Below are 27714 nucleotides of genomic sequence, written 5' to 3' on the forward strand. Positions count from 1 at the left end.
ACAAATATGCCCAACGCCTGACCCAGCCAGGAGGTTCGTCATCATACAACCTTTGACCCGAGTAAACCTCATCAACTCATCTACATGGTAAATCATTCAGCATCAATTGAGCTCTCCATACTTATTACTTTTATGCAACAGAGGTCACTCTGCGGATGGTCCTTCTTGCTCCTTCGCCTGTGATCATGATGGCGTTCTCCGCCTCAAGAGCCCTCATCACGTCGTTGAATTCGGATTGTTCGACAGGAACGCTGGCGCCCTCACTCAGTCGGCGAGCAACGTCGGCCCAACGCACGGTGTTGCCACCGGCTGTCATGTCATCCAAGAGGCGTAGAAGAGCAGTACGTAGCTCATCGCGACGCTTGCGATCAGCAGCACTTGTTCCCTCCGTGAGGAGACTCATGTCGATACGTCCCTGGGCATCTGTGGCGGCCGTCTTCAAGGCGCTCTGGATAAGACGATTGGCCTCGCGAACATCGTCACGAGTGACAGTCTCAGAAAGGCGCATCTTGGCGTGAGCTTCGGAGAGACGAATCATACTCTCAAGCTGACGGGTAGTGGCAGTGATACGCTTATCAGCGGCGCGGACATCTTGTCCAAGGGAGCGCATCGCAACATAGCAGTCGACCAGCTCCTGGGCGGCTTCTTGTGAGATAGTAGGTTGAATCTTGGATCTCGCATAAGAAATGTAGAGAGTGAGGAACTCGACTGGTAGAATATCATTACTGTTGGGAGCGGATTGGGGTTTATCCTCAAGATAGAGCGATAAAAGATGCTTGGCCAAGCGTCGGTCATTCTTCTCGTCGGCATTGTCCAGGATGAGGTACACGAGATCAAATCGCGAGAGGAGTGTAGGAGGAAGGTCAATATTTTGAGGAACAGGAAGGTCGGGATTGTAACGACTGCCGATAGGGTTTGCGGAGGCGAGAATACTGGTTCGTGCATTGAGAGTGGTGATAATACCGGCTTTGGCGACTGAGACAGTCTGCTGCTCCATCACTTCGTGGAGTACGGAGCGCGTAGCATCTGACATCTTATCAAACTCATCGATACAGCAGACACCACCGTCTGACAAGACCAGGGCTCCAGATTCGAGGACAAGCTGTCTTGTTTCTGGGTCGCGAGTAACGTATGCAGTTAAACCGACAGCTGAGGATCCCTTACCACTCGTGTAAACGCCGCGGGGGGCAATCTTGTGAACGTATGAAAGCATCTGCGACTTGGCTGTCGATGGGTCACCACAGAGGAGGACATTAATGTCACCTCGATACTTGGGGCTACCACCCTTTTGAAACGTCTTGTTGGTGCCCCCAAAGAGTTGTAGCAGGATACCCTTCTTGACATCGTCCATTTCGTAGATCGAGGGAGCTAGGGAACGAGCAAGAAGCTCGTAGATATCGTCGCGGGCGGCTGTCTCCCGGATCTTCTCTTCGTCCTCAATCGTGATCTTTCGTGTCTCTTCGATGCCGTTTTCTCCGGCTTCGGCTTCCTCCTCACCAGCGATACCGAGCGTGGATGGGTCAGCACCCATGCGCTTCTTATCGACCTTTTGGATGTGAAGAACATCAACATATGTCTTGTGTACACTCTTGAGAGCACGCTGGCGGGGGTTAACACGAACAGGGCTGACACGGAAGATACCTGTCAACTCCACACGGTCACCAGCCTTGCAAAAGTCGACCAGCTCGTTGTAAACGCAGACTGACACTGAATGAGGCGTCTGACCAGCAGGCACAGCATCGGGTGTCTCCTGAAGCTTAATAACTTGCTTGTCCTCGAAGGAACATCTGTTGTGCACGATCAACATGGAGTTCTTGGACTTGCAAATCTCACGAGGACACTCGGTAGGCTCGCGAATTTTGCCACGATCCAAGCCAACATTGACAGAGTGGTTGCAAACATTGCAACGAAAGAAGGCATCTTTCATATCGGGAATAACGGGGGTTGTTCGGATAACGAGACCCTTGATGCTAATCAAGCGGTCCATATCTGGTCCACGTTAGTCTCAGGACGGGTATTTATAATAGAAGATAACTTGCCGGAGGGGTTCAGATCTCTCAGGTTGGTGGTCTTGTCCAGACCAAATGGTCGAACCACATAAATAGATGAAGCTACTTGATCCTCCAGCGAAGCTTGCTGTTGTTGATCTGGTTGTGTCCGGGGTGTAGGCGCCTCCTCGGGTCTATCTGAGCTGGGGAAGACAGGTTCAGAGCTCTGAGTGCTCTGCTGGGAAGCTTGGTGGCCAGCGCTGCTCTGCGATTGACGATTTCTCAAAGTCTCTGCCCGTGCAATCTCAACCATCATGTCATGAACGGACTGATCCATGACAGGCACGATTTCCTGGGGGTAGGCTTGAATTTGATGCCATAGCTTTCGGGTTGGTGGATATAGATTCAGGTCAGAGATATCAAGGTAAAGTCGTGTTGTTCCCAAAAGCAACATGTTCTCCAGAGCCTCCCAATATGGCTTTGACTCTGCATCAGGAGCGTTTTGAACGTCTTCATCTGACGCACCATCGCGGTACATCCGATACTTCTGTGTAAAGTTGCGAAGGAATTCCTTGAACGATGCGAAGGTATCGTCGATAGAGACGGTTGTACCCCAAATAAGACTTTGTCCCTGTCCACCAAGAACATCGGCCTCTGATGTATTGGGATCCCTGTTCGCAAATGAGGCGGCGTCGGATCCATCAGCGGGGCCCTCACGAACTACACGGCCAGCATCGTCAAGAATCACTCGTCGAGCAGCACGGGGTGTTCGAGTCGCATCGGAGTTGATATCGCCTCTGCGGTGAGGTGCCGGTGTGCCAAGTTGAGAACCCAAGAACAAGCCACTACCCTCACTTCGAAGCTCAGACTGTTGTCGCAGTGATCTGCCAGGGCTGGAGCTAGGTTCGTAGCGGATAGGTGAAGATCCTACGGTGGTCAGTTAAGTGCAGGTAAGGTTGATTGTGCCAGTTCTCACCTCCATGATAGGCTGGTGTGGTTGGGTTTGCTCGAGGTGTTCTTTCAGGATCCAGATCGCTTCGAGTATCTGTCATCTGTCGCAGGGGGGAGTTGGGGACATCGCTACGACCGCGAGTGCTCTGACTGTTCGTCATCTGCCCCAATGGCGAAGACACATCTCCGGGGAGGTTATTCTGATTGCTTGGTCCTGGTGACGAAGACTGATAGAAGAGGGGACTCGAAGGGGCATCGAGCTGAGAGTTTCCTTGACGGGGCGTCTCCGAATTGCCAGCAGCACGACGAGGAGTCGCTGAGCTGCGTGTCGACCTTTTCGTAGGCGACGACATTTTCGTTTGGGTGATCTTTGTACGTTTATGCCAGAGAAGCTAAAAGAAGTGATTTGGCTTGACCCTTGTCTTTTGCTACTGTTGACGTTGGGAAATTGGTGGTGAAGATGAGGGGCCTCGAAGGGATTGGCTGGGTGACGGGTCGCGTCTCCTTTTTTCAGACGCGTAAAGTGCTTAACGCGAGGGGTTGCTTGCCAATTAACCCGTCATGCAGGGTGCTTTTGATAAGATAAGATGGTCGACCATACGGAGCGGTCAAACGTTGGTCCCGGACATCCCTAACAGTATGGCATTGCTGGCATCTGGAGGGGCCACCGTTGAAAGAGAGCACTTACAAGCCAGCAAACACTACAACAAATCGCAAGCATGGCTCCTGGAATGTCGCTTTTCTCGGTTCAGGCCATCCTGATCCTCAGCACCGAAGATGGCTCCCGGATATTCGCAAAGTACTTCCAGCCACCTCATTCAGCACCTAATGGTACATTCATCCTCCCCTGAGCTTCCCTCGCGATGCTACCACTGAGCGCAACGACAGCTGACAACTGTTATGAACAGCTCCCACAAGCTCCTCGGCCAACCCCTACTCCGATGTGAAATCGCAAAAGGCTTTTGAGAAGGGTCTTATCGACAAGACTGCCAAGCAGAACGGCGATATCATTCTTTACGACAACCGAATTGTGCTGTACAAGATGGAGTCAGATGTCATGATGTATGTTGTTGGCAGTGTCGACGAGAACGAGATTCTGCTCTACAACACCATTCTTGCTCTGAGGGATTCTCTCCACATCCTTTTCAAGTCAGTTTTTTTCTTCTTTTTTTCCCGAGCCTGCGCAATCCATCGCAGCACCGCTAATACAGCACTATAGGCAATCCGTTGACAAGAGGACAATTGTCGAGAACTACGACCTTGTTTCGCTCGCTATCGATGAGATTGTTGACGACGGCATTATTCTCGAGACTGATCCCACCATCATCACTCAGCGCGTGAGCCGAGCACCCACTCAAGACATGCCCGTTGGCCGCATCGACCTCAGCGAACAGGGCGTCAACAACTTGGCGCAGCTAGGAAAGTCGAAACTGGCGGACTGGCTCCGACAGGGTCTGTAGAGAAGAGAGCAGGTTGATGTCTGGAGAGTCGGGAGTTTTGTCGTTATTCAGCGCCGCATGCAAACCCAAAATCAAAAGAGGAAGGCGCCGCGCCATTGGTCTGGTCTGATCTGGTCTGGCTGATACAGGGTCAAGAAAGGAAGGGTTTTTATACAGGTGTGCTGGTGTTCTAATTGATATGATCATTCATGCTCTAGTCTCTGATGCCGCTTTGCGGAGCCGGTTCATGACCGCCGCTGCGATGTCGCTTCTATCTTCTATGCCATCAACAAAAATGGTATCTGCGCCTCGTCGATCAAACTCCCGAAGCGCTGCAAAAAGACCTCTCGCAATCCCTTCAGTGCCTCTGCCCAGATCGATATCCAAGATCTTTCCTATTGGCTGCGCCTTTTCATCCAACAGATCGCCCTCGTATACTTGGAATGGCAAGTCATCCTCATCGGCTCCTTGCACGTCGGTGAGATGTTGAAAGTTGGCGCATCGCAGACCAGCCCCTGACTTCCATCGCTGGGTGCGAATAACCCCAATAACCCTACCCTTCCGCTCACCGTTGCTAGCATGACCATTGACTGTTCCATTGGCCGCCTTCAGGTCGGAAGAAGCTATTCCGTTATCCCCTTTTTCGAGAGTCGACTCATAGAGCACTACTGTAGCCTTTGGACTATAGTGCTTGTACTTCATCCCCGGAGCTCGGGGTGCAGCCTTTCCCTCTTCGCTCTTGTCTTTGTAAGCTATTGTTACATTCTCCCAGCCGGGGCAGCTTCGTAGCTCATCTATTCCGATACCTCCTGGGCGAAGGACGACGGGGGGGTCGCATAGTCCATCCACAACAGTACTCTCCACACCTACATGGCAGTGTCCACCGTCCAAAATGAGCTCAATCTTTCCGTTGAGGTCGTCCATCACATGTTGTGCCGCTGTGGGTGAAGGTTTGGTGGAAGCGTTGGCGGATGGTGCTGCCAGGGGTACACCAGCTAGCTTGATGAGAGACAAGGCGAGGGTTGACGATGGCATCCGCACGCCAAAGGTCTTGAGGCCTGCAGTCACCTCAGGTGCTAGTTTCGACGGTATCGGATTAGGCAGAAGAATAGTAAGGGGCCCGGGCCAGAAACGCTCTATCAGAGCCCTATATCGTTGTGGTATAGGATCAGTTTCGTCAGTGTGGCCGATATACTGTCGCAACATCTCCAGGTCGCAAACATGTGAAATGAGAGGGTTATCTGAAGGTCGTCCCTTTGCCGAATAGATTCCTTTGACTGAGGGAGTCCGAGTAGCATCTGCACCAAGGCCATATACAGTCTCTGTTGGGAATGCGACAGGCGTATCCTTGGTCCGTAGCTCATGGGCAGCATCTTGCAGAGCCTTAAGAGCGAGTTTATTTTCACACTGAACTTCCCAGTGATTCAGTTTTGCAAGGCCATCGCCAGGTTGAAAGTGGCCTAAAGAGCCCTTGTTCGGGACTTTCACTATCCTCGTCTCCATTGTGGGCGCAGCCTGAGAACCAAATCTTTGCGATGTAAGTGGTGTTCTCAATGTCGGAGAGGCGTAAGTGTTTTTTTGTAAATCTCGTTTTGGAAAACAGAAGAGGGTGTTCTCCGAAAGCGTAAGAGTTCGTAAATATCTTCGGAAGCTATGATATTGAGGTCTGTGGCTCGGAGTTCGTGATAGTTGGGCGATGAAAAATTTCATCACACTGGGCCTCATGCTCACTCATCATGACGAGCTAAAATGGAGCCTCTGACTGGACTTTGATGGTTGAGAGTGACTCAGAGTTGAAGGCAATGCCCAATCGAAAATTGCTGTACTTAGGTAGGCTTTGGGCGTGCCTAGGTGAGGCCGGGAGCCACTAAAACGTCTATTCAGTGGCGCCCTAGGGCGAAGGGCCACTGATAGTTCAGACCTATAGTCCTACAAAGACTAATATCCGGTTAGGAAGGCATACGAAAAATGATTGTCCGCCAAAGAAAGGGATTTGTTGCAAGTCTTGACATCAATAATCGCATGTTAGTTTGTTTGACTAATCCTGGTGCTCTTGATCGATCTAAGTTAAGGTAGTTTCAACTACAGTACTTCAGATTCTAGATGGTCACAGAAAAATAAGCTATCAGCAGTGGCTCCCAATGTGCCACCAACCGTAAACCACGAAATACTCGCTTGCATCGACTCTACTCTTACATCTCTTTGAGCTCTTTTCTATAATCAACGCCGTCTCGTCATGTCCTTGAATATCATGAACTGCCAAATCATCCTCTAACCAAACTTCTCGCCCGCCTCCTCTCCTCCTCAGTCAAAACCCATTCGATGACATCGTCTTCTCCATCTTGGGCCATGACCTCATCCCACTCATCATCTTCCATGTTGGCAACCATGAGTATTTGCAGGACCCTGGCGAAGACCTCTCTCACAGCGTAGTCCCCACGAGAGACGATGTCTACTAACGCGATAAAATCACGCTCTAGTCTGATTGCACCAAGAGCATTGGTGCGGCCTGCATAGCCCATGATCTTCTTCTCCCATATCTTGGAGAGGTAGCGTGCTGTGGTATCCAGGAGAGTGATGTATGTCCCAGGTGTCATCAGACGTGCAATTGGCTTCATGAGTTGATCCCAGCCATGCTCAAACAGTCGGGGTACTTGTTCCAGGAGTTCATTCTCGTCTTCGTCGTTCTGTTGAGCTATATCTGCAATGTCGTCCTCCGACAAGGTGTAGTCCGCATCACGGAATGTATCTGTTAGGACAGGCCTTAAACGGAGCTTGACAACCTGATTGAAGAGTACTTGGATTCCCTCGTTGAGCAGCTCGGTCGTCTTTCCAATGAACGAAGTCTGAAGAGTGTGCAGAGCGTTCGCAACGAAGATAACATCTCGCTCAAACGGGAACGAATCCTTGAGGGGTCCGTTTTGGGCATCACCGTTTGACAGGTGATTCGATTCCCCTATCCGACCTGTGATAATTCGAGTCAAATACTCGTTGGCCATGTCCAGACTATTGATGAGAACGATGAACTGGATAATCTTGTCTTCGGGTGGGAATCCTCCCTGGACAACCGGTCGAGGATACGATTCATCTCTCATCTTGCGCTGGATCATACCAACAAAGTCGGAGCCAAGCACTCGGCCGACTGTCGGGACAACAGAAGCAATGACATCTCTTTGAGATGTTGAAATAGATTTCTGAATGACTGCATTCACAATGTACATGACATCGTCCACCGCTAATATGATGTACGGAGCGTTGCCTTCGATCTGCCTGCTCAGGCTTAGTGACAGACCCGTAGGATATTCGTCCAGTTGGAAGGCTTTCTCCACAGAACGACGGAAGAAGAAAGTGGTCATGATGTTGTAAGGAGATGTAAGCTTGGTAGATACTTTTCGGTACAGGTTTGACTTGACAAGTACGTCTGGTATGACAAGAGGTGCCTCATCTGGTGTATCGGGGTTCTGCGACTTGTAAGTTTCGGTTCATTTCAGAGATTGAATGGCCAACCGTACCTTGCATTTGCCGGCGAGGAATCGAGTGTACAGTGACCAACGCCCAAGCATCACCGCAATCTCACTCAGGAGGCCGTCGACTTCTCTCATATTGACACCCTCATCCTCACTTTCTCGAGGGTTGTTGCCTACCCCTATGGCTGGCGAGTTCACCCTCGGTGTGCCACCCCGAGGCGGTTGGGGCAAAAAGCTCTGAACTAGAAACGAGAACGGATAACTCCTGACGTCAGTGAGTTTTCTATCGATTCCCCTTTCGTCGCTCCAGGTGTCAACAATGATGCCACCCTGGACATCCGCTTCCATCTGTAAACGTTCGATAACGCGAACCATTTTTCCAGAGCCATAATGACGCTCTACAAGCCCGCCGTGACCTTCGACAATTTGGGCGATGTGCTCGAACAGCTTCGTTAAGGCGTTAGCATAAAAGAAGCCTTCCCTACGCTGTCCGTTCATGGCGTCTTTGAGGGTCGCTCGAGCGGTTCCAGCGACACCCTGGCACACGTATCTTCCATAGACATCTAATCCAACTTCAGCTCTTCCTATCAAGGGGAAGAGCTTGAAAAACCTAGTAACTTTCGTACCATCACTCTCCTCTGCCGCTTTTTCGAACTCTCTCAAGAAGAGGCCGCATAGACTCTCCTTGGCTTCCTCCAATGTCACCCATGGCGGGTCGGGGACTTCGACGCTGGGTACTATGCCAACAGCGAATGAACCCTTTGTGATCTCTTCTGGTATCTTGCTTGCTCTCGATATGTATCCAGCAGCAGCCTCCCAGTCTTGGGGCGCTCCCATGGAACCCACCACGCCATTGACACATGCCTTGAGCTCCGCGACCTGTTCCACCACACCCAGTGTTTCTTCGACTCGACTCTTTTCGAGGTCCAGCTCCTTAACCCTGTCACTCAGTCGACCAGCCGTATCTGCTGCCGTTGCTAGCATGTCATTCCCAATTGAACGTGCGGCGATGACCTGCGCTCCAAGCCCAGCCCGCAGCAGATCCAGCCGCCCAAGGTCGCGGGATAGATCAGCCTGCGAAGCCACGAGAGCATCGAGGCGGGATGTTATAGAAACCTCGTGGGCATGCAGGGAGGCGAGCGCTTCACGAATCTCGGACTCGGTGTTGGCATTGTCAAGGGACGTAGTAGAGATAGCGAGGGGTGTTTCGACGACGGGGTGTTCGCTGTAGGAAATGCCGTTTTGAAGGCTTGACATTGTCATTAAGATGTCCTGTTCCGGCGGCGCATTTCTGCCTTCTGCTTCTTTTTCTCTACTTTCTGGGTGAATGGAGAAGAGACGTGGAGCTCACAGCGCAAAGGAACTTACTTGTCGCACCCAACTGGAGGCGTTGCGTTGTTGGTGCCACGCAGCCTCTAACAGGGAGTGCTGCCCCGCAATTTTCTTTATAGAGGCTACCCTGCACCCAGAGATAGAAGTACCCAGGCATGGATGGCCAGCGACCTATTCTCATATAGAAACAATAATATGGAAGTACGGATATAGCTCAATCGAATTTTGATGAATGCAGGTCTGTTTTTACCCTTCATAATGTCCAGCTTCAGTGCCTTCGCTATGCAATACCTTGTACAATGTTTATATCTTTATACTATACAATATGTTCCTTGTAAATAAACCCCTAGTCCTTCTCAATGAGAAATCGTACCTTCTATTACACCGCCTGGCTATAACCGTTTCCAAAACGCCTTTTCTTATACTTGAGATATTTTCGCAGCTCGTCCGCCCAAAATACAGTACTACACAACAGAACAAGTCGTACGAGATCAAAAAACCCAAGAGCTTCCGTCTGGAAAGTCTCCTGGAGCCAGGGAAAGTAGATAACAAGCAACTGTCCAGCAATACTGAGAGAGACAGCCCAGTTAAACAAATTATTAGAAAAGAGTCCAACTTCGCCTTGAAGCACTGACTTAGACTCTGATCGGCAGCTCAAAGCATTGAACATGTCGAAGAAGACGAAGCAAGTGAATGTCATCGTGGTGTCTCGTCGGGTTACTTGTGCATCAGCCATCATCTCACGACGGTAGATGAGCATTGTTCCAATGGTAATAATGGCGGCCGATGTGAGAACGCGCGTAATAAGCGACTTGGTAAGTACTGGATCTCCTCGTCTTCGTGGGGGCTTGGTCATAACATCAGGGTCTACCCTTTCAACACCCAAAGACTGAGCTGGAGGACCATCCATAATAATATCTAGCATGATGGTTAGCTTGGATGAGACTACACATTAGATGTTGCACTTACTAATCCAAAGAATCTGCATGGCGTTCAAGGGGGATTTGAAGCCAAAACAGGTGCAAATAAATACGAGTGCCAAACTGGCAGCACTTGTGCTGAGTTGGAAGGTCAGGAAATTCTGAATGTTGTTGAAGATACCCTTGCCCTCTTCGATGGCTCTGAGAATCGTAGAAAAGTCATCATCCGTCAAAATCATGTCTGCTGCTTCCTTCGCAACATCAGTTCCATGGCGACCCATAGAAATACCAATGTCTGCCTTCTTCAAAGCTGGCGCATCATTGACACCATCACCAGTCATGGCGACAATATCGCCTCTTGACTGAAGGGCTCGAATGATCTTCAGCTTGTGGTCTGGATTCGTTCGTGCAAAGATGGTTGTGTGTTGCATGGCCTGTGCCAGATCCTCCTCCGACATCCTGTCGACCTCGTCGCCACGCAGCACAGGCCTTACGGTGTTCTGAGCACCTGTGTGTCCACTAGGGACTGCAATATTCATGCCCAATTGCTTTCCTATCGCAAGCGCTGTCGTCTCTGCATCGCCGGTGATCATGATGACCTTGACCCCACCCCGCATCAAGCGCCTGATTGAACGTCCAACTCCAGGTCGCGGAGGATCACGCATACCAACAAGGCCCGCAAAGGTGAGATTTTTGTAGATGTCTTCTGGGCTGTGAGAGAATGGACTCTCGCTTCGGTCAAAACCAGGGGTGTTGCGCGCGGCAGATTTGCTTCTCAAGGGGCGCGTGACGGAACCGCTGGCAAATGCCAATACCCGTAGACCTTGAACAGCCATGGCCTCAGCGGCCTGAAGGGCCTCCTGCCGACGTGCTGAGTCAAGGACAATTTCCCTTCCATCCTTTTCGAGATAAGTGTCACAGGCTGCCAGAACCTTTTCGATAGAGCCCTTCATGTAAGCGTATTCCTTGTCACCCTTTGTCTCGGATCCAATTGTGACACCCATCCACTTTCGTTCAGAGCTGAAAGGCGTCTCGCTCACTCGGGGGCCGATAGATTCTCTAACATCGTGCTCCTTGAAGCGATCAAGGAGGTCCAGCATGGCAACGTCAGTAGGTTGTCCAACCCAGCGGGTATAAGTGGAAACCTGATCACGTCCTAGGGTCGACGAAAGTACAGCTGTCGCGGCTTGACCATGCTCTGTATACTTTTGAGCAAGTCGCGCATCATTCGCAATGTTGCCTATACGAAGCACTCGAAGGGTGGCCTGGTTAAGGTCCGGATTCGTTTCAACATCATCGTGATCAGACTCCACCGGGACAGGTTCTTGAGCTCCAAAGTACCACATTCGAGTAGTTGTCATGTGGTTCGTAGTGAGGGTACCTTGAATACTCTTGTTAGCTTATTTCCGCGGGTGATGCCCAATTTTCATACCTGTTTTATCAGTGCAAACCACATTCACGGAGCCCAGAGTCTCGACCTTGGGCATCCTTCGGACGATCGCGTTGTGCCTAGCCATGCGATGAACTCCTAGAGCCAAGGTGACAGTTACAATAATAGGCAGACCTTCCGGAATGGCAGCAACGGCAAGTGATATCGAAATAGTGAAGATCTCAAGAAGCTTCTTCCCCTGGAGCCAGCCGACAACTGAGATGAGGCCAATTACAACAAATGAAGCTTTACTGAGCTGCGAGCCGAGGTCGTCCATGGATAACTGAAGCGGTGACCTTGGACTCTCAGTACCAGAAACACTGACAGCGATAGTTCCAAAATGTGTATGACCCCCAGTCGCAAAGACAATACCCTGACCATGACCCGACTTGACCAATGTTCCCATATACGCAATATTATGAATACCGTCTCCGTGTGAATCTCCATGCTCAGAGGGAGCAAGAGAGTTTGGCCGTGGCAATTGGGATTTGTCGAGACCATATGAGCCAAACCCACGGCTCCGTGCCTCAGCCGTTACTCTAACAGGCTCCGTCTCTCCAGTGAGATTTGATGCATCGATCGTCAAATCTGCAGCTTTGGTAACACGGATGTCGGCAGGAATGCGATCACCGGTTGTAAACAAAACGAGATCGCCAGGAACCAGTTGAGAAGCCATGACCTTGGAAGAGGTCGCATCCAGAATATCGCTGACTGGAGTGACAGAGCCGGGGGTCAAGGCAGAATCAGCATCATCTGTGCGTGGAGGCCAGGTAGGAGTCTTCCCCAACGGCGATGTCTTGCTCTGACCACGGACCAGATGGGCATGATTTGGCACAAGGTGGTTAAGAGCCTCGATAGACTTTTCGGAACGGTACTCTTGTATGAATCCGACGGACACGACAATTGTCACAGCGACTGTGATGCTGATAGCGTCATCCATGTTTCCCAAGAGGAGCGATGTCCCGGCCGAAACCAGAAGCAGCAAAATAAGGGGCTCCTGGAATTGCTTGACGAATCGTAGCCATAATGGCTCTGGAGGGTCGTGAGGAATTTCATTGGGACCATATTCGCCGAGTCTGGTCAGAGCTTCGGTAGGAGTAAGGCCAAGGGTGAGGGATGTCCGTAGATTCGCTGCGGCTTCGCTCGGGGTCATATAGGAGAAATGATCGGCAACGTTCTGGTGGAGTTGTTAGTTGAGTCTATGTAAATCGAATACTTTAGAGTAGATGCGCATGTTGAGACTCACCCGTGCATCAGAAGACGTGGTTCGGACATGGCGACTTGGGCGCTGTGGACGATCGCCATCTTTGGAATCAATGCCATCTCCAGCATGCCCGGTGATGGAAGGGATATTGGATGTCGGTAGCAAGGTGTCATTTCCCGGACCGTCGCGGCCGCCCCATGGCAGTTGCATATCGACAGAAGAACGCGCAGATGGTTGTATTACAATTGTAGAGCAAATTCCGTCGACCGCATGGGTGTTTGAGTTAGTTTAAGATCGAATGCGCAAAGTCATGAAGAGGAGAAAAAGGTCCGTGGATGTTGGATTGTATGAAAAGGGAACGTCAGGACATGGAGTAAAGTTGCCACGGAAAAGTTAGTTATCACAAAATTGGACAATTCCAATTCAACCAAAGGAAACGGCTCGCTTCAGCCCCGTCAAAGAAAAGATTCAGTCATGGGCAAACGGAAAAGCGAGAAGAGGAAGAGGCCAGCAAGAACAAAAGTAGACGTGAGGATGTGTTGGGAGACCTAAACGGAACTTAAGGTTGTCCTAAGATGTCCAGGTGTCTTGTCCTTCGATGAGCGGGTCGGAACTAGTACCTTTCAAGGCTCGGCAAGGCTGCCAGGGGCTTGCATATCGACTTTAGAAGCTTATCAGCCAGTAGCATCACCTGAAAGACGAAATTTGGCTTGGGGGACGAGTCAAGATTGGCTCTGTATTTGGGGTAAATGATTCCAGCTTAGCAATGCCAAGCCAATGATGCTTTTGCTGCATGTTAAGCCACAATGACGGACTATCTGGGTTGGAATCTTGATTTGGAGGAACAGTCAAGACCGAAAGTTTGGTTTACTAGGTACTAGGAATATCACATTGATAATTGATCGAGTATAGAATGTACAGGTTTAGGATCTCATAACATCCATGTAACTGATTCTTTGGACATTGGTAGAAGCGATCACATTTCATGTTCAGCGCTCATGTCTTTGAAGAGGAAGAAGGTCATTATAGACTTCCTAAGACTCTCATCGTTCTAAAGGACCCAAGGGAAAAAAAGTTGCCTCATGTAAGAAAATGACCTTAGTTTTAGAAAAGTCGAAGGATCCAAGCGCTCAATTACACGAGCCGTCCACAAATATTTGGTAGTGTTGGTAGGGAGACCTTGCTAGCCGATGATCCTAGTTGGCCAATGAAAGCGCCTCGCTCTGCGGATAAACCTGTCTCCGTACACCGCAATAGGTGCCTGCTCCTGCCACAGGCCAGCCCCCAGCCACGCCATTTACCGTTGGGCAACGACCAGAGCATCCCCCCTCTTCAAGGTCCAGGTCCCATTTTCCCTTCTGATAAAATACCTTGACTGCCTTACGTCGCGATAATCCCGCCCGCGCACACGCCTTGTCACCTTTACTGCACTCCCGATACCGTCGCTATCGCCAGAACTTTGGTCGCTGTAACATTCCCGTTATTTCTCGCGACTTTTACGCATTGCATCGTACTTTTGGGGTACGCGCGACGTTGCTTTTGCGCGTAGAGCTATCCATCCACCAAGAGCTTGTTTACCCGACGCGCCCCCAGTCTTGGTGTTCATTGACTTAGCCTCGCTCTCCTACTAACCATCATTACCACCTTTACTTGGAAGAACCCCTCACCATTTGGATTCAACCTTTTGTCGCGTGGATAATTGCCTTTCCTTACTTTCTTACCGCGTAATTACGCGAGTGCACCATGTTCTACTCAGAGACTTTGCTCAATAAGAGCGGGCCGCTCGCCCGTGTCTGGCTTTCTGCCAACCTCGAGCGCAAGCTATCAAAGAATCACATCCTCCAATCCAATGTTACAGACAGTGTGGAGGCCATCATCACGCCTAATCAGGCGCCGATGGCCCTGCGACTAAGCAGTCAGCTGCTTTTGGGTGTGGTTCGAATCTACCAAAGAAAGACGCGTTATCTTTTGGATGATTGCAATGAAGCTATGATGAAGATTAAAATGGTGAGCCTTTCCATGACGCGTGGCATGACCGCGTATACTAATTCCTCTAGGCATTTCGGTCTTCTGGTAACAACGACATGGCCGTCAACCTACAAATTCCCAACCGGGAGGCCTTGACCCTTCCTGACAGAATCACCCCATACGATAATTTTGAACTACCTCCTCCACCTGACGCGAACTGGCTTTTGTCTCAAGTGGATGATGTGGCTGCTGCACCAATTGGCCGCAAAGGACGCGCGAGCCAGCGGGACATCAATCTTCAAGAAGATTACGATAACAGCCAGTTTCTTAACGAAGGCATGGGAATGGAAGATGACATGATTGCACCGCTGGGAAACATTGATCTGGAATTAGATTTTGGTCTTGATGACCTTGGCCTTGAAGGGACAGGCCTTGAACCTGAAGGTGGCCGAAGGGAGGATCGCACGACGGTTGGTCCTGAGATTGACGACTCAGAGCTTGATGTTCCCCAAAAGGATGACGATCGAGCGATGACTTTGGACCTGCCCGACGAGCGTGTTCAGATTCATGATGGCGAGGATCCCGATATGATGGCAATCGATTTCAACCCAGAAGATGTCTCCCAAGTACCTGACATGGCAGCCTACCCTCCTCCTCGCATTTCAGAGTCGCCGCTTTCCGACATCGACGAAGACCGCGCTGCACAACTAGAACAGGATCACTCGAGATACCAGATGGCAGACCTTTATGAACCCGAACACGAGGAGGATCAGATTGCTCGACGACCAGCACAGCGCGCCAAGAAACAAAAGATACTCACACCAGATGAAGAAATCGCCCTCTCAAGTAACCACATCAAGCAACAACAAGCAAACCGTGACAATATCATCAAGGAGGGTGGATTCCTCCCTCGCGACCCCTTTCTCCTGGCTTTAATGGATATGCAAAAGAGTGGAGGGTTTGTGTCTTCAATTCTGGGGGAAGGCCGAAGCTCAGCTTGGGCTCCAGAACTTCGTAATATGCTCACACTAGACACTGCTCGTGGCATGAACGAGCTCAAGCGCAAGCGTGACAGTGGTATTGCTGACGTCGAAAGTGACCACGGCGCTTCTAAATCACCACGTATGCTCGATGTTGGTTCAGACACTGGACTCGGTTTCGAGGGCGCTTTCGGTGAAATGAGCATCCCTCCAGAGGAAAGCCGCCATGAAATCCCTGCCGAGGGTGAGATGGAGGACGAAGAGGCAGGAACCATAATGCCTGGCTTCGAAGATACAACTGTTGCTCTGGTCCATCCCGCTGAGAGCGGTCCTGTTTCTCAAGTCACGAAACACGTCGTACACCAATTGCGAGAGCGATTTGGTGATGACGCTGCCGACAGCCCCAGCAAGCGAACTCAGAGAGCTGTTCTCCTCCAGAACCTCTGCCCTAGACAACAGACCACCAAGGCCGACGCTACTAAGATGTTCTTTGAGTGTCTGGTTCTTGCAACCAAGGACGCCATCAAGGTCGAGCAGGGTCCTGGTCTCGGAGATGACATCCGGATAAGGGCGAAGCGTGGACTCTGGGGAGCCTGGGCGGAGAGAGAAGCTGGTGGTGAGATGTCTCAAGATAACGACGCCCCGAATGAGCCCGAACGTGCTGCGGTTGCTTCAACCGCAGTTGCCGTTTCAGCATAATTTGACAGGAAGGGTGTTTTTGCTTATTGCATCTTAACGAAAACTTGGATGGGCGGCGTGTCAGGTTATATAAACTATTGAATTCCAGCATTCTAGGGCAGTCACTCAGGGGTCGCCCAGATGGTGTTGTCGGCGTTTCGGGAGATACCACGGCTTGCGGTACATGGATGGATTGGTCGTAGCTCTTTGGGAAAACGGTAGAGGTTGATATGCAGCAGTTTCTTTTATGAACGAGTTCTGTTGGACGTTGCATTAGTAGTTGAGTACGGTACAGTAGTAAAAGAACGGTCACTTGTATCTCAACCTTTATCTTCTTCTCAGCACCTCCGTGATGCCATAGCCTAATCCTTCCAAGCTGCATTTAACGCGGTGAAGCGCGTAGAAAGAAGATGCGAAAAGCCCCGCCATTAAAACCCCACGTCCAATATGATCTCATTTGCTCCTCTGATTGTTCTCCAGGCATCACACACCGAGCAGGCACCCAAATAACAAAAGCTCCTTTTTCGTTGCCTAGGAATCCGGCTTGTACATAAAAAGATCGCAACTTGCCAAACCTTTAGTAGATCGTTAATAATCCCCGAACCAATCCACCATGCCGCCGCCTTCTCAACTCGCCATCGCTACAGGCTCCGTCAACCGACTTCTCAAAGAGGAGGCTTCATACCATAAAGAGGTTGAGGAGGAGGAAGCTAAGGTCAAAGCTCTGAAGGAGAAGATTGACAGCGGCGCAAACGACGATGAGAATGCTTCGTTCATGCTCAAACAGCAGGTCAGTCCGAAAGCCATTACCCTGGGAGTTAGCCAGGAAACTCGATCTAATACAATTTAGCAAACTGCCCTAGAGCAGACAAAGGCCGTATTCGAACCTCTACGACAAAAGATCGCCGTCGCTGTCGAGAAGCTGGAGGAGCAACTCGCCGTGAGCGAAGAACTGAACGCTCCGGAGGACCAGGTGGTGCAGGCCAAGGAGGCGCTGGTAAAAGCCAAAGCTACCCAGGCCGATGCCTGATAGAATTATAAAAGAGAATAATAGAAGGCTATTTTACGATACCACTTAAAAGATAATTAATAAAAAAAAGGAAACGCTTCTGGACCTTCATTAACATGAGGGTATCTTCAGACATAGTCGATAGTACAGACTGCTAAGTGGGAAGCCCTAATTGTCTACTTCCATTTTATCATCGTTACTTTCAGGTGGCTCAACTGTCACCTGGGGTGTCATTCCTCCATCATCATGGGCTCGACTAGCCTCAGAATCCTCCATGTCAACGTCCTCTCCCGATTCTGCCTTGCGCTCGTCGTGCGGTGGCATAGGCGAAGCATCGCGACTGGGGGCCTGACTATCTCCCCGGTCTCGAGACTCATCATGACCAGAAGGTGGCTTCAGCGTGTCTGGACCTGGTGTATCCCCCATTGGTGTTCTTCCTCCATTGAGAGCCTCTGGGTTTGGCGTACCTGCGTCCCCATCTGCCTTCATCTGGCTATCCCCTTCGGGATGAGGTGTCGCGTTACCGCTCGGTTCGTTTCTGGGTGTCTGGCCGACCTTATCCACTTCGGCATCATCCTCAGCATCCTCGTTCATGCCCTCTCGACGATCGACCTCTTCCTTTTCATCGCGAATCTGTCGTCGCAAGAGCATACCTTCTTCCATGATTCTGTTGAATTGTTCCCGCCGTTCTCTCCAAGTTTCGCTGTAGGTTTCGCTCTCTCGCTCTAGCTCTCGACACTCTTCCTCGAGTTTCGCGAGGTTGGCAATTTGATCTTCCCGCGGTCGAAGAAGACGGTTCGATGTGATCTTTTCTGCTAACTCATCGAACTGTTTGCGCTGTGCGAGGGTGGCTTGTGCGGCTTCGAGCTGCTCTCGAAGTTGGATATTGTTTTGTCGTACCGATTGGCAATCGGCGAGGATACGATCTTGGTCGACTCTGTAGCGCTCACGCTCTTGGGAATTTGCGTTGTGAAGGAACTGCATGCGCGTGATACTGCTGCCAAAAGCATCGAAGTCAAGGTTCATGTCCTCCTTAAGCTGCTTGAGTTTGGACTTGATATCATCGGATATAGTGGCTCCATTTACGGCAGGATCGAATGGTAGTAAGAGCTGTGATATGGTATTGATTCGTTTGGTGAGACGCTTGAAAGGCTTCTCCTCCACGTTGAGGAGGCGAGTCTTATGAAGCTCAGCCTCTTCCTCAGGATCCAGAAGATCCCATGTGGATGCCATGGTTTGCGTTCGAGTCGCGATCGGGATGAGAATGTTTGTGTAGTTTCTGCGTGGTGATATGGGTTCACGAAAAAGACGAAGAAGATAGCATGTAGCTTGCGACGCGTCCCAATCGTAAATATTTATTTGATTAAACCTTGCATAAATAGCTTTTGAGGAACTTGAAGGGTGATTGACAACAAAGCTCAGCCTTGTGATAACATTAAACATGCGAGAGCAGGGGACCAATGAAGCATCGTAGTGAGCATGACTAAGGCTTCTTCTTTGATGATGCATCCTGCCGCCCGCCTCCGACTAGTCAACGCCTTCGCTGTTATTCACAACCTGCATTAATCCTAAACACCACCTCCTAATTTTATCCCTAAAACCACTGAGCCCTTTATCAAGGAACAGTGAATCTCGATTGCATCAAAGTTAATTAACAACATGTCAGAAGAAGAACGAGAACTTCTGGCTCGTATCAGTCAAGTCGCGGGTTTGTGCCCCTCGCGCATAATAATAAATTCAATTTGCTGATAAATCCCAGGCCAGATCAACCGACACAAGAATCAGCAAGCGGGCTCTCGAGGATCTCCAAGCCATCATCCTGCTCATCATCGTCGTATGTGAAAACTTGTCTCCAAGGCAGATCATTACTGATATGTCCAGAAAACTCCTATCGACATGCGAGTTCACCGTACCCAGCTCGTCATAATAGAATCGGCCGTCACCCTGCAGCGCATCACCACCGAACCCTTCACTTGACTGGCGACAACTCGACTGCTTCTCGGTCTGCCAGTAGTGGTGCTGATACACCTCCTGGCTGGGTATCCAGAACCGATCGCCACCGTCAACTTATCAACGCCAACGTTTACGAGAAAGAAACCCAAAACCGAGCCAAGGCGATTGAACAAACACGCCAGAGAAAGATCAGCGGACGCCGGCAGCGCGAGAAGGCTCAGTTCAACGAGTTCCTGAAGCATCAAGCTACCGCTTCAAGCGCGCAGACTAACCCCGCAGACCGCAACGTGCTCACCATCGAAGGTGTCCAATTCCGCGTTATGGACGGTGGCAAGAAGCTTGTCAAGATTCCTGGTGCGTGCAAACCCCTGTGCGACCCTGACGCTTGTGCCTTACCCGCTGCAGATGCCCCCAACTCATTCTCTCGAACTCCGAAATTCGCTACCGTTGCTGGGGTCAAGTTTTATCGAACAAAGACAGGAAACCTCGTAGCCAATAGATTCGTTAACGACCAGCGGTATGTAATTCCTTTCAGTGTGACGAAGTCGCTGACAGGATTAAGGCGAACCGGCGCGGTCAAGAAGATTAACCAACTCTGTAAAATCTTCTCAACGACTGGTAATTTCTCTTCCCAAGGCTGGAGTGCTACACATCTCCTTTACCTAGACCGGCCCAGTGGCCAAGGGGCGAAACTGACAAGTACTCTACAAATAGGTTCATGCACCAAAGGCCCTCGGTGCCGTTACATTCACGATCCGAACAAAGTGGCCCTCTGTAAAGATATATTGAAAGATGGGCAATGTGTCAACGGCGAGTCTTGTGACCTCTCCCATGACATGACTCCTGAGCGCACCCCCAACTGTTTGCATTTTGCCAAAGGCCATTGTGCCAAGGCTGACTGTCCTTATACTCACTCCAAAGCCTCCCCAGCTGCCCCAGTTTGTCGCAATTTTGGTTTCAACGGGTACTGCGAGATGGGGGCAGAGTGTACTGACCGCCACGTTTTTGAGTGCCCTGACTTTAGCAATACCGGCCGCTGTAAGGTCAAGGGATGTAAGCTCCCACACCGTGAGAGGGCAAGCGTCCTTCGAAACAGAACCAATGCCGCCGGCGAGCCTCTTGGAGACATTTCAAGTGATGACGAAGCTGCTGATTCCGACGATGTTGATTCAGATGAAGTTGCCGAGTTTATTGATGCAGACTCGGACCTTTCCGATTTTGAAGAACAGAAGGACTTCCTATCGATCTAGATCATTCCATCGTGTCTGTTTCTAGCAAGTAGAAGCAGGACACGGATTCCAACACGTTGCTCTTTCCTGGCGTCTGGAGAATGGGATGGGATGCTGGTAAATGATTTCAAGATACCCGTGACTTATCGGCGTCCATAAGGGTTTTGGCCATGATATGCCACCAGCATATCACGAAACAAAGGAAAAGAAACAAAAGATGAGCAAAAGTATGCGGTTAAAAAGACGAACACCTCTGTGTCCAAAAAGAACACCGAAGATAGATATGTATTGAATGAAAGATTATTGTACTGTGTAAGACTATGAGCCAGTATCGGTGATTACTTAGATGATTACAATGGGTTGAAGACACCGGATGTCCTGGCTTCAACGGGTACGATTTATGTATGCTATGACTACCTACCTTATTAGCGGGCAAAACAAAGTGGCATGTCATCAAGGATGAGGGGCATTGCCAGCTTCAATCAACCTAATATTAGTAACAGGTGCCTTCAACTTTTGACTTTGCTTACTCGACAGGGGAGCAAACAGGTTCATAGGTACCGCATTCTGAGAAAGCTTGAGATACTGGCTTACGGTTCCAGTATCAGATGAAGACCGGAATGCTATGACATCCCCGAGTCAGAAACCATCTTTGTCCTGACGTATGAACACTATGATAGCTCTACTCTTTGAAACGAACCAGGGGTTGCTGATCTTTGGTGGCGCTTTGACCAGAGGTCTGAGAACACCAGTAATATCGTATTCAATGACAGTTCTGGTACAAGAAAGCGCAAAGCCTCGACTCAGCCTCAATCCATGCATGTGCCTGTGCCTGTTTGTGGTGCTTTGAAGGAATGAGTGAAGCGCCAGTATGTTAATAAACATGTCATCCTTCCTTGTCGATATTATCCTGATCTTTAGCTTATTTCGTTGATCCCGTCTCGTCCTCGATTAGGTTATTTGCTTCGCGAATCGCTGTGTAGATCCTTGTGAACGGACCCTTTCGTCTCCTGTCATCAATATACAGATTGCAACCCTGCAAACCTCTCTACAGTACAGATTACCATTACAATTAGCGAAAATGGGCATACGCGATATTCTCAAGAAAAAGGATGACCTCTCTACAGGCCAACCGCCTGAGCAAGGCACTATCGATCGTCTGGCAGCCCCCGAGTTTACCATCATCCGCTCCGACACCTCAACCCAAGAGCGCATCTACCCGCCGTCTATGAAGTCCGCCGACAATCTACATCTCGCAGTCCAAGGACCCAAAGAAAAAGACAAGCCCCGACGGTCCCTCGATGTCTTCCGCTCCGGTCGATCACGCTCTGCTTCGGAGTCGAGCCAGACAAAGAAAGAGAGCGGCGCTCGTCGTCTGTCTCAGCGACTGCACCTGAGCCGGGCACCCCCCTCGTCCGAGAACGTCCCCGAGAACCTGCCCGACATTGTCACATCAGATGAAGCGCAGTGGGAGAAGCGCGCAACTATGCTTGCGGGCCAGAATAACCGCGCCAGGAGCAACAGCAGGCCAGGCACACCCTCGGACAGCGGCAGAGGCGAAGGGCGTGCGGTTTCGTCGCAACAAATTGATCAGGATATTCAAGAAGCCATTCGTCTGCACGAAGAAGGGAATTTGGAGTTGTCGACGCGCATGTTTGGGCGGCTGGCTGACCCTCAAGGCGCCAATAACCCGCTAAGCCAAGTGTTGTACGGCCTTGCTTTAAGGTAAGAGCACTGGATGGAATATCAATGTCTCGGGCAGAGCACTTCAGGTAAAGCTTGTTAGGGTTTGAGGCTCTGGAGACAGTTGAAACTTCAAACCTTGACATTGATGTGCAGCGACACCCGAACTTTGTATCATGCTTGTGATCTATTGAAAAGAATTGATTTACATGTCTCGAATGCTAACATGACTCGTGTTGTACAGACACGGATGGGGTTGCGCACCAGATCCAGAGGGTGCCGTCAAGTATCTTTCAGCTGCAGCATCCAATTCTGCATCAATTGAGCAGATGGCTCTCCAGGCGGGTATGAAGAAGGGTGGAGCTGCAAAAGGAGAGCTTGTTCTCGCCATTTTCGAGCTGGCGAACTGCTTCAGACATGGTTGGGGCATCGAAAAGGACGCCTACGCCGCCAAGCAGGTACGTTCACTCTGACTCTCGTGGGAGTGACATCAATTGCTGACCATTGACTTAAACCCAGTATTATGAGACTGCGGCGAATCTAGGAGATACTGGTAAGTCGTACATACTACAAAAGCAGAACAAGGTCTAACACTATTTGATAGATGCCATGAACGAGATTGCCTGGTGCTACGTTGAAGGTTTCGGGTGTAAGAAAGACAAGGTATGTTGCACCATAAGCCATCTACTCATGATTGCCTGTCTGGTCGGTTCAAGAGCACTCTGTACATGAGTTGTATCGAAGCCATAACTGCAGATGTTCTCGGTAAGCCAAGGTTACTTGATTCGTCGAGACACTGGCTGCCCAACTTACCGCATATCGGCTGCTCTCAACTCATCCTGTCAGAATCTTGAATCGACTCTACCCGTTTCTCTCCACACAACAATGCTCGACTCATCACTTGAGACTGATATCCTGTACAGTTCGCGGCAGCCCGGTATTATCGACTGGCTGAGAAGGCCGGTAACAAGACACTAGGGAACTCTTGGTAAGTCCACCGGCCAGAACCTCCGTCTGCACCTCGTCTTCCAGTGTTATTGTGGCGGTCTGCAGTTCGATAGGCTCTCGTCGACTCCGCCTTGCTCAGGAGCCACAGAACCTGGTGTCATGGAGGGCGGTCTATCGATTGGTCTTGATCTCCAATCATGCATCATACGATTTGATGGACAAATGCTGATTCAAACATCTTGCATTAGGATCTGGAAGGAAAAGTACAACCCTCCGGGCGAGGGCAACCGCAAGTAGTGCAACCGTAGCCATGTGCCACTGTGGCCGAGAGGTGCATCTCCGCGATATATACTGTATAAGTCAATCAAGAGGAGGAGGAGGATGAGACGTTGATGGGCCAGCCGACTAAATGATTTTGAGTCGCCCTTTGGGCGACCAGCCGTTTTTTATACCGTATTGTTATAACTGTTTTAGGGGTATCTTGCCCACATCAACATATACACTTACTCGCTAGATGCGGTTGGGTGGATAAGACTGCGGAGGTTTGTGTGTGCTTGTGTTTCGATATCTTGCTATTCTTAAGTATATAGATAGAGTACAGGGCGTATTCACCTTGTGTCTGGTTGTACATATCGCAACACATTGTTTCAGTGGTTTTCTACATATCGTTAGATTTAAAACTATTGGTGTAGCAGCCGTATATCATCCACCATCGCCATCTCGCGATCGATGTTCCCTCTTCTCTCACTTTGGACCTCGTGACAAAACCCTACCAACCCCACACGGCGTTTATCATTGATGCCCAACGGTGATAGCCTAAAAGACATTATATTCTATTGGACGTCTTAGTCAAGCGACCTATTAACGCGGTCCGGTCGAGGCCGACATGACGAGGGCGCACGGAGCTTGTCACTGTTTATCGCTATAGCGGGCCTGATATAGGATCAAAGTGAACATCTATCTTAAGACCGAAATATCATACTGGGAAGGGAGGTTAGCGATGCTGAATATTTTGAAAATGCTATATTGCTGCCTGTAATTAGTGGTTGAAATTCAGCCTTTGAACTTAGCTCATTCGTCTTAGACTCTGCGAATATCGTATTCTTATCTCATGCATGGCCGGTGAGACTTTTGTGATTCAGTCCTTTTTGTTCCTTGCGTCGAGAGACAAAGAATACAATTGAGACTCTCAGCCACATATATCTCTTCAGCTCAACGCCCTGCAATGCAATGCAATGCCATGCAACGTAGCCACACCCAGAAAGTCCCAGACGAGATGCAACTTCAAGGATTCCCCATAAAAAGAGCAAGCTATAGTGGCGCAGAACCTGGCTGTACGATAACCACCGATAATCTGATGTAAATGTGTCTAGACAATCAGCATAAACATGAGGCCTACCACTAGCATCTAGGTAGAGTATTGTTTTTATTAGGCGTCAAATCAAGTCAACTAGTCAATACATACTTGCTCGTCTAGTTGATGTGCGCATCCCGTGCCGTCCCAGCGCCGCGCATTGACAAGACATTGTCTCAGTCAAACCACCGTCGCACACTGACACCCACCAGTTGCATCTTTCAGCCTATTATCGACCGGTCTAGCATTTTGTCTCACCTGGAATCTCCTCTCAATTCTTGTTTCAAAACTAACACCCGCTCTCATTCCTCTTTTGGGACCTAGCCGGTTCAAAAGTGTATAAAGTCTGCCCAAGCAGATGCATCTGCAACGAATCTTGATCAGCCAGTACCGATGATATGACATGAATGTTCACAAGGTAGTATCGGCATCATGATCGTCGCAGAGTATTGAATGTAGGTGTTTAGATGGATATTGCTTGTTTAATGCTCGCTGCGTGAAAACTAATTCCATATAATTATCCATGCCATAAAATATCGTACAACTGACCGGATCACCTGGAACCGAAGGCTGCTTTAAAGAATCGAAATAATTCCAAACAAACAAGTAAATGGATCATCGACGAGCTCGTTTCGTCGTCATCATTGACCATTTCAGTCATTGCCGTCTTCAGACGTATGCCAATTTCCATCTCCATCCATCCATACCCTTAGCCTCCAAATCCTTTCCATGCACCGTGATAGTATCAAGACTCTCCATGGACTGGGCCCTCATAGAGTCTGCCTGCTCCTTCCTGCTGGCTGCTGTTTCGCCGCTAGTGTCGACACCCAATCTGACTCACTTCCATCCACATCGACCACATCCCATTCGCCGTTACCAAAAGAGAGGTATCCAATTTCGAGATAGGAAAACCGATGCCACGCTGGGAAAAATCACTCAAAAAAACAAATCAATGCACGCTCGCTTGCTCGATCCATAGGAAATCAGAAAAGACCCCGAAATAGGAAATCCACAAGAAACGACAAAAGGAAGACAAGAAACCATCCATTTGGGTGCGTGAGCAACATGTCTGGAGTGCGCGAGAGCGACATCGAGTATATGGCAGCTCATCCCCCGTAAAGAGGAAGGAAAAAAGCCGACTTCGAGTGAAACAAGTGATAAGAGAGAAAGGAAATAGGGGAAAAAATGAGAACAAGTAATTCAAAGCCGTTCGAGGCTAAGCCGTGAATTCGTCATCGTGACTTTTTTTTTTATATTCTTGATTCGTGTCTTCGTTCATGTCCTTAATTCGTTGCAATGCTGCTCATTTTGTGCGCTGTTGCATTCTGACACCATTTTCGCGAAGTTTCGCACAACATCGTTGGGAATCTGGTCCCACAGAAGGGAGCGCGTGTATACTTCGGCTGCATCATTTTGTTTGTTTGGAATTCGCATCGTTGCGAGTGCTTCGGCTAGATTTCGGCGACCTTGACTGGGTGATGATCTCTCAGGGGCGTTCTGGAGGAAGTCTTGGGAGTTGACACCATTATACTGGGCAGCCGACAGAGAGAAGATTTGCTCGTTGGTCTGCTCCTGAGTCGGCTGAGTCAGTTGGTCACCAAGCTCACCAAGCATCGAAGGCGCAACGCCATCCATCGCCATATCGTTCATAGGGATGGTATTACCCCAGTTAGCAGCGCCGGATGGTTGAGGGGCAGCATGCAGACTGGCCGACTGAGAGCTGACCCCAGCGTCCTTGAGAACGTTGTCGAGAATGGTGGCCGAGGCGGCCCTGACATCCTCGGAAACGCGAGGAATAGCCGGCGTCGAGCGGCTCGAGAGGACGAAGGCACCCACCAGGAAGAGCATGAAGAGAAGGCCACCCTGGGCGGCAGGCTTCTCGCTCTCGGCGAAGGGGTTGTCGTTCTTCTTGGCGGGGACAATAGCCATCTCCTGCTTGACTTCAGGCTCCGGATAGTCGTGGAGGAAGTTGGAAGCATCCCATGCACCAGGCATGCCCAAGCCGTCCATAGCGTCCATGGCATCGAAGCCGCTTGAGAAGCCGTTATCTCCGGTGGTAGGAACGGCGCTATCGAGTCGCTGAACATGGTCGGTGAGAACGCTGATCTTCTTCCTCAGTTCGCCAGTCTCATTGGTGTGAACACGGATCATCTCCTCCTTGTCTAGCCTCTGGGTCTCGATAAACTTGATGCATTCCTGTTTTTCGAGGGCGAGTTGTTCAACCCTGGCGTGGAGCATCTTCAGCTCTTCCTCCATGTCAGTCATGAGAGCGGTATATTGCTTCTTCTCATCCTCTAGACGCTCAGTATGCTGCTTCTTGCGTTGTCTCGAGTCAAGGCTGACGATGGTTAGTATCAAATCTTTAAATGTAAATCGCTTAAGTTTATTTAGTGGAGCAGAACTTACGCCGCTTGTCGGTTACGGAGCAGTCGCTTCTGTTGCTTGAGCTCCTTAATCTCTTGTTCATCAGTGGACTGAGAAATAAGATGGTCGATGTTGCTGAGGTTTCGCTCTGCTGGGATATCAAAGCGAGCATTCTTCTTCCGAATACCGTCGCCGCGGCGCATCTCGTTGTGAGAGCGGAGACCGGGGCTGCTAGGGCGCATCTTGTTCTTGTTGATGGGCTGCTGAGGGGTCATCCACTCTTTCTGGGGAGAGGTGGGGATAGACTGGGAGCCGACGGGGAGTGACGGGAACATGTTCCCAGGGTTTGTGAAGGGTGTTGGGCCGGCCATGGGTCGGTGGAAGAGAGAGGCGTTAGCGTCATATTCAGCAGGAACACCATCGAAGGGGTTCAGAGGAGTGCAAGTGCCGGAGGTGTTTCCGAACCAGTTGGCAGTCGCAGCGAAGCCATTGTTCTGAGTGTGATCAGGGCGCATAAAAGGGTTGTTGCTATGCTGATCAAAGAAAGGGTTGTTGGAAGAAACCGACTGCATTTCGACTGATTGCCAGTCCTCTTGCTTTGGTGAGAAGAGAGGAGGGCCGACAGCAAAGGATTCTCGACGACTGTTAGCCATGGGGGGCGATAGTTCTAAGCCCGAATCGATTGTGTTGTGTTCAAGAATGTTGTCGTCTAATACACTGTTGTCTTCGTCTTCGAAGTACTTCTGTGCGTGTTGGGTATCCACGGTTAGAGAGGCTGGACGATAAAAGGGTTGTTGCATTTGAAATGTTGAAGTCAT

At 50.0% G+C, this 27714-nt stretch overlaps 10 protein-coding genes across 10 annotated transcripts; 5 read left to right on the top strand and 5 right to left on the bottom strand.

Annotated features, from left to right (window-relative positions):
- Nucleotides 1-23: 23 nt before the first annotated feature.
- On the bottom strand, nucleotides 24-3472 carry BKA55DRAFT_28180 (MCM2/3/5 family-domain-containing protein). The gene is made up of 3 exons (XM_046185506.1): nucleotides 2965-3472; nucleotides 2040-2915; nucleotides 24-1989 (listed from the first exon to the last, which is right to left on the bottom strand). Exons 1-3 carry the CDS (start codon nucleotides 3290-3292, stop codon nucleotides 131-133), a joined length of 3063 nt encoding a protein of 1020 aa, XP_046056703.1. The 5' UTR covers nucleotides 3293-3472; the 3' UTR covers nucleotides 24-130.
- A 186-nt stretch (nucleotides 3473-3658) lies between these two features.
- On the top strand, nucleotides 3659-4399 carry BKA55DRAFT_532559 (Longin-like domain-containing protein; the record flags this gene model as incomplete). The annotated part of the gene is made up of 3 exons (XM_046189358.1): nucleotides 3659-3770; nucleotides 3848-4088; nucleotides 4159-4399. 3 exons carry the CDS (start codon nucleotides 3659-3661, stop codon nucleotides 4397-4399), a joined length of 594 nt encoding a protein of 197 aa, XP_046056704.1.
- Nucleotides 4400-4585: 186 nt separating this feature from the next.
- BKA55DRAFT_495549 (DHBP synthase RibB-like alpha/beta domain-containing protein) lies at nucleotides 4586-5881 on the bottom strand (the record flags this gene model as incomplete). The annotated part of the gene is made up of 1 exon (XM_046186293.1): nucleotides 4586-5881. One exon carries the CDS (start codon nucleotides 5879-5881, stop codon nucleotides 4586-4588), a length of 1296 nt encoding a protein of 431 aa, XP_046056705.1.
- A 761-nt stretch (nucleotides 5882-6642) lies between these two features.
- Nucleotides 6643-12940, bottom strand: BKA55DRAFT_588496 (uncharacterized protein; the record flags this gene model as incomplete). Its single annotated transcript, XM_046194803.1, has 6 exons — nucleotides 6643-7839; nucleotides 7891-9117; nucleotides 9665-10095; nucleotides 10147-11478; nucleotides 11530-12703; nucleotides 12773-12940. 6 exons carry the CDS (start codon nucleotides 12938-12940, stop codon nucleotides 6643-6645), a joined length of 5529 nt encoding a protein of 1842 aa, XP_046056706.1.
- A 1110-nt stretch (nucleotides 12941-14050) lies between these two features.
- On the top strand, nucleotides 14051-16669 carry BKA55DRAFT_550103 (Rec8 like protein-domain-containing protein). Its single transcript, XM_046191251.1, has 2 exons — nucleotides 14051-14737; nucleotides 14788-16669. Exons 1-2 carry the CDS (start codon nucleotides 14474-14476, stop codon nucleotides 16375-16377), a joined length of 1854 nt encoding a protein of 617 aa, XP_046056707.1. The 5' UTR covers nucleotides 14051-14473; the 3' UTR covers nucleotides 16378-16669.
- A 14-nt stretch (nucleotides 16670-16683) lies between these two features.
- BKA55DRAFT_28256 (tubulin binding cofactor A) lies at nucleotides 16684-17460 on the top strand. Its single transcript, XM_046185510.1, has 2 exons — nucleotides 16684-17146; nucleotides 17207-17460. The coding sequence occupies exons 1-2, from the start codon at nucleotides 16970-16972 to the stop codon at nucleotides 17384-17386; spliced, it is 357 nt and encodes a 118-aa protein (XP_046056708.1). The 5' UTR covers nucleotides 16684-16969; the 3' UTR covers nucleotides 17387-17460.
- A 73-nt stretch (nucleotides 17461-17533) lies between these two features.
- Nucleotides 17534-18598, bottom strand: BKA55DRAFT_495375 (Tho complex subunit 7-domain-containing protein; the record flags this gene model as incomplete). Its single annotated transcript, XM_046186279.1, has 1 exon — nucleotides 17534-18598. One exon carries the CDS (start codon nucleotides 18596-18598, stop codon nucleotides 17534-17536), a length of 1065 nt encoding a protein of 354 aa, XP_046056709.1.
- Nucleotides 18599-18908: 310 nt separating this feature from the next.
- Nucleotides 18909-20914, top strand: BKA55DRAFT_550109 (uncharacterized protein). Its single transcript, XM_046191252.1, has 6 exons — nucleotides 18909-19073; nucleotides 19125-19199; nucleotides 19247-19672; nucleotides 19724-19835; nucleotides 19881-19936; nucleotides 20033-20914. Exons 1-6 carry the CDS (start codon nucleotides 19025-19027, stop codon nucleotides 20566-20568), a joined length of 1254 nt encoding a protein of 417 aa, XP_046056710.1. The 5' UTR covers nucleotides 18909-19024; the 3' UTR covers nucleotides 20569-20914.
- A 714-nt stretch (nucleotides 20915-21628) lies between these two features.
- BKA55DRAFT_588501 (uncharacterized protein) lies at nucleotides 21629-23475 on the top strand (the record flags this gene model as incomplete). Its single annotated transcript, XM_046194804.1, has 6 exons — nucleotides 21629-22272; nucleotides 22475-22688; nucleotides 22750-22783; nucleotides 22835-22893; nucleotides 23154-23218; nucleotides 23292-23475. The coding sequence occupies 6 exons, from the start codon at nucleotides 21629-21631 to the stop codon at nucleotides 23473-23475; spliced, it is 1200 nt and encodes a 399-aa protein (XP_046056711.1).
- Nucleotides 23476-25807: 2332 nt separating this feature from the next.
- Nucleotides 25808-27714, bottom strand: BKA55DRAFT_497729 (uncharacterized protein; the record flags this gene model as incomplete). Its single annotated transcript, XM_046186489.1, has 2 exons — nucleotides 25808-26870; nucleotides 26939-27714. 2 exons carry the CDS (start codon nucleotides 27712-27714, stop codon nucleotides 25808-25810), a joined length of 1839 nt encoding a protein of 612 aa, XP_046056712.1.

Source organism: Fusarium redolens (genome assembly GCF_020744475.1).
Source record: "Fusarium redolens strain MPI-CAGE-AT-0023 chromosome Unknown BKA55scaffold_1, whole genome shotgun sequence".
NCBI lineage: Eukaryota > Fungi > Ascomycota > Sordariomycetes > Hypocreales > Nectriaceae > Fusarium > Fusarium redolens.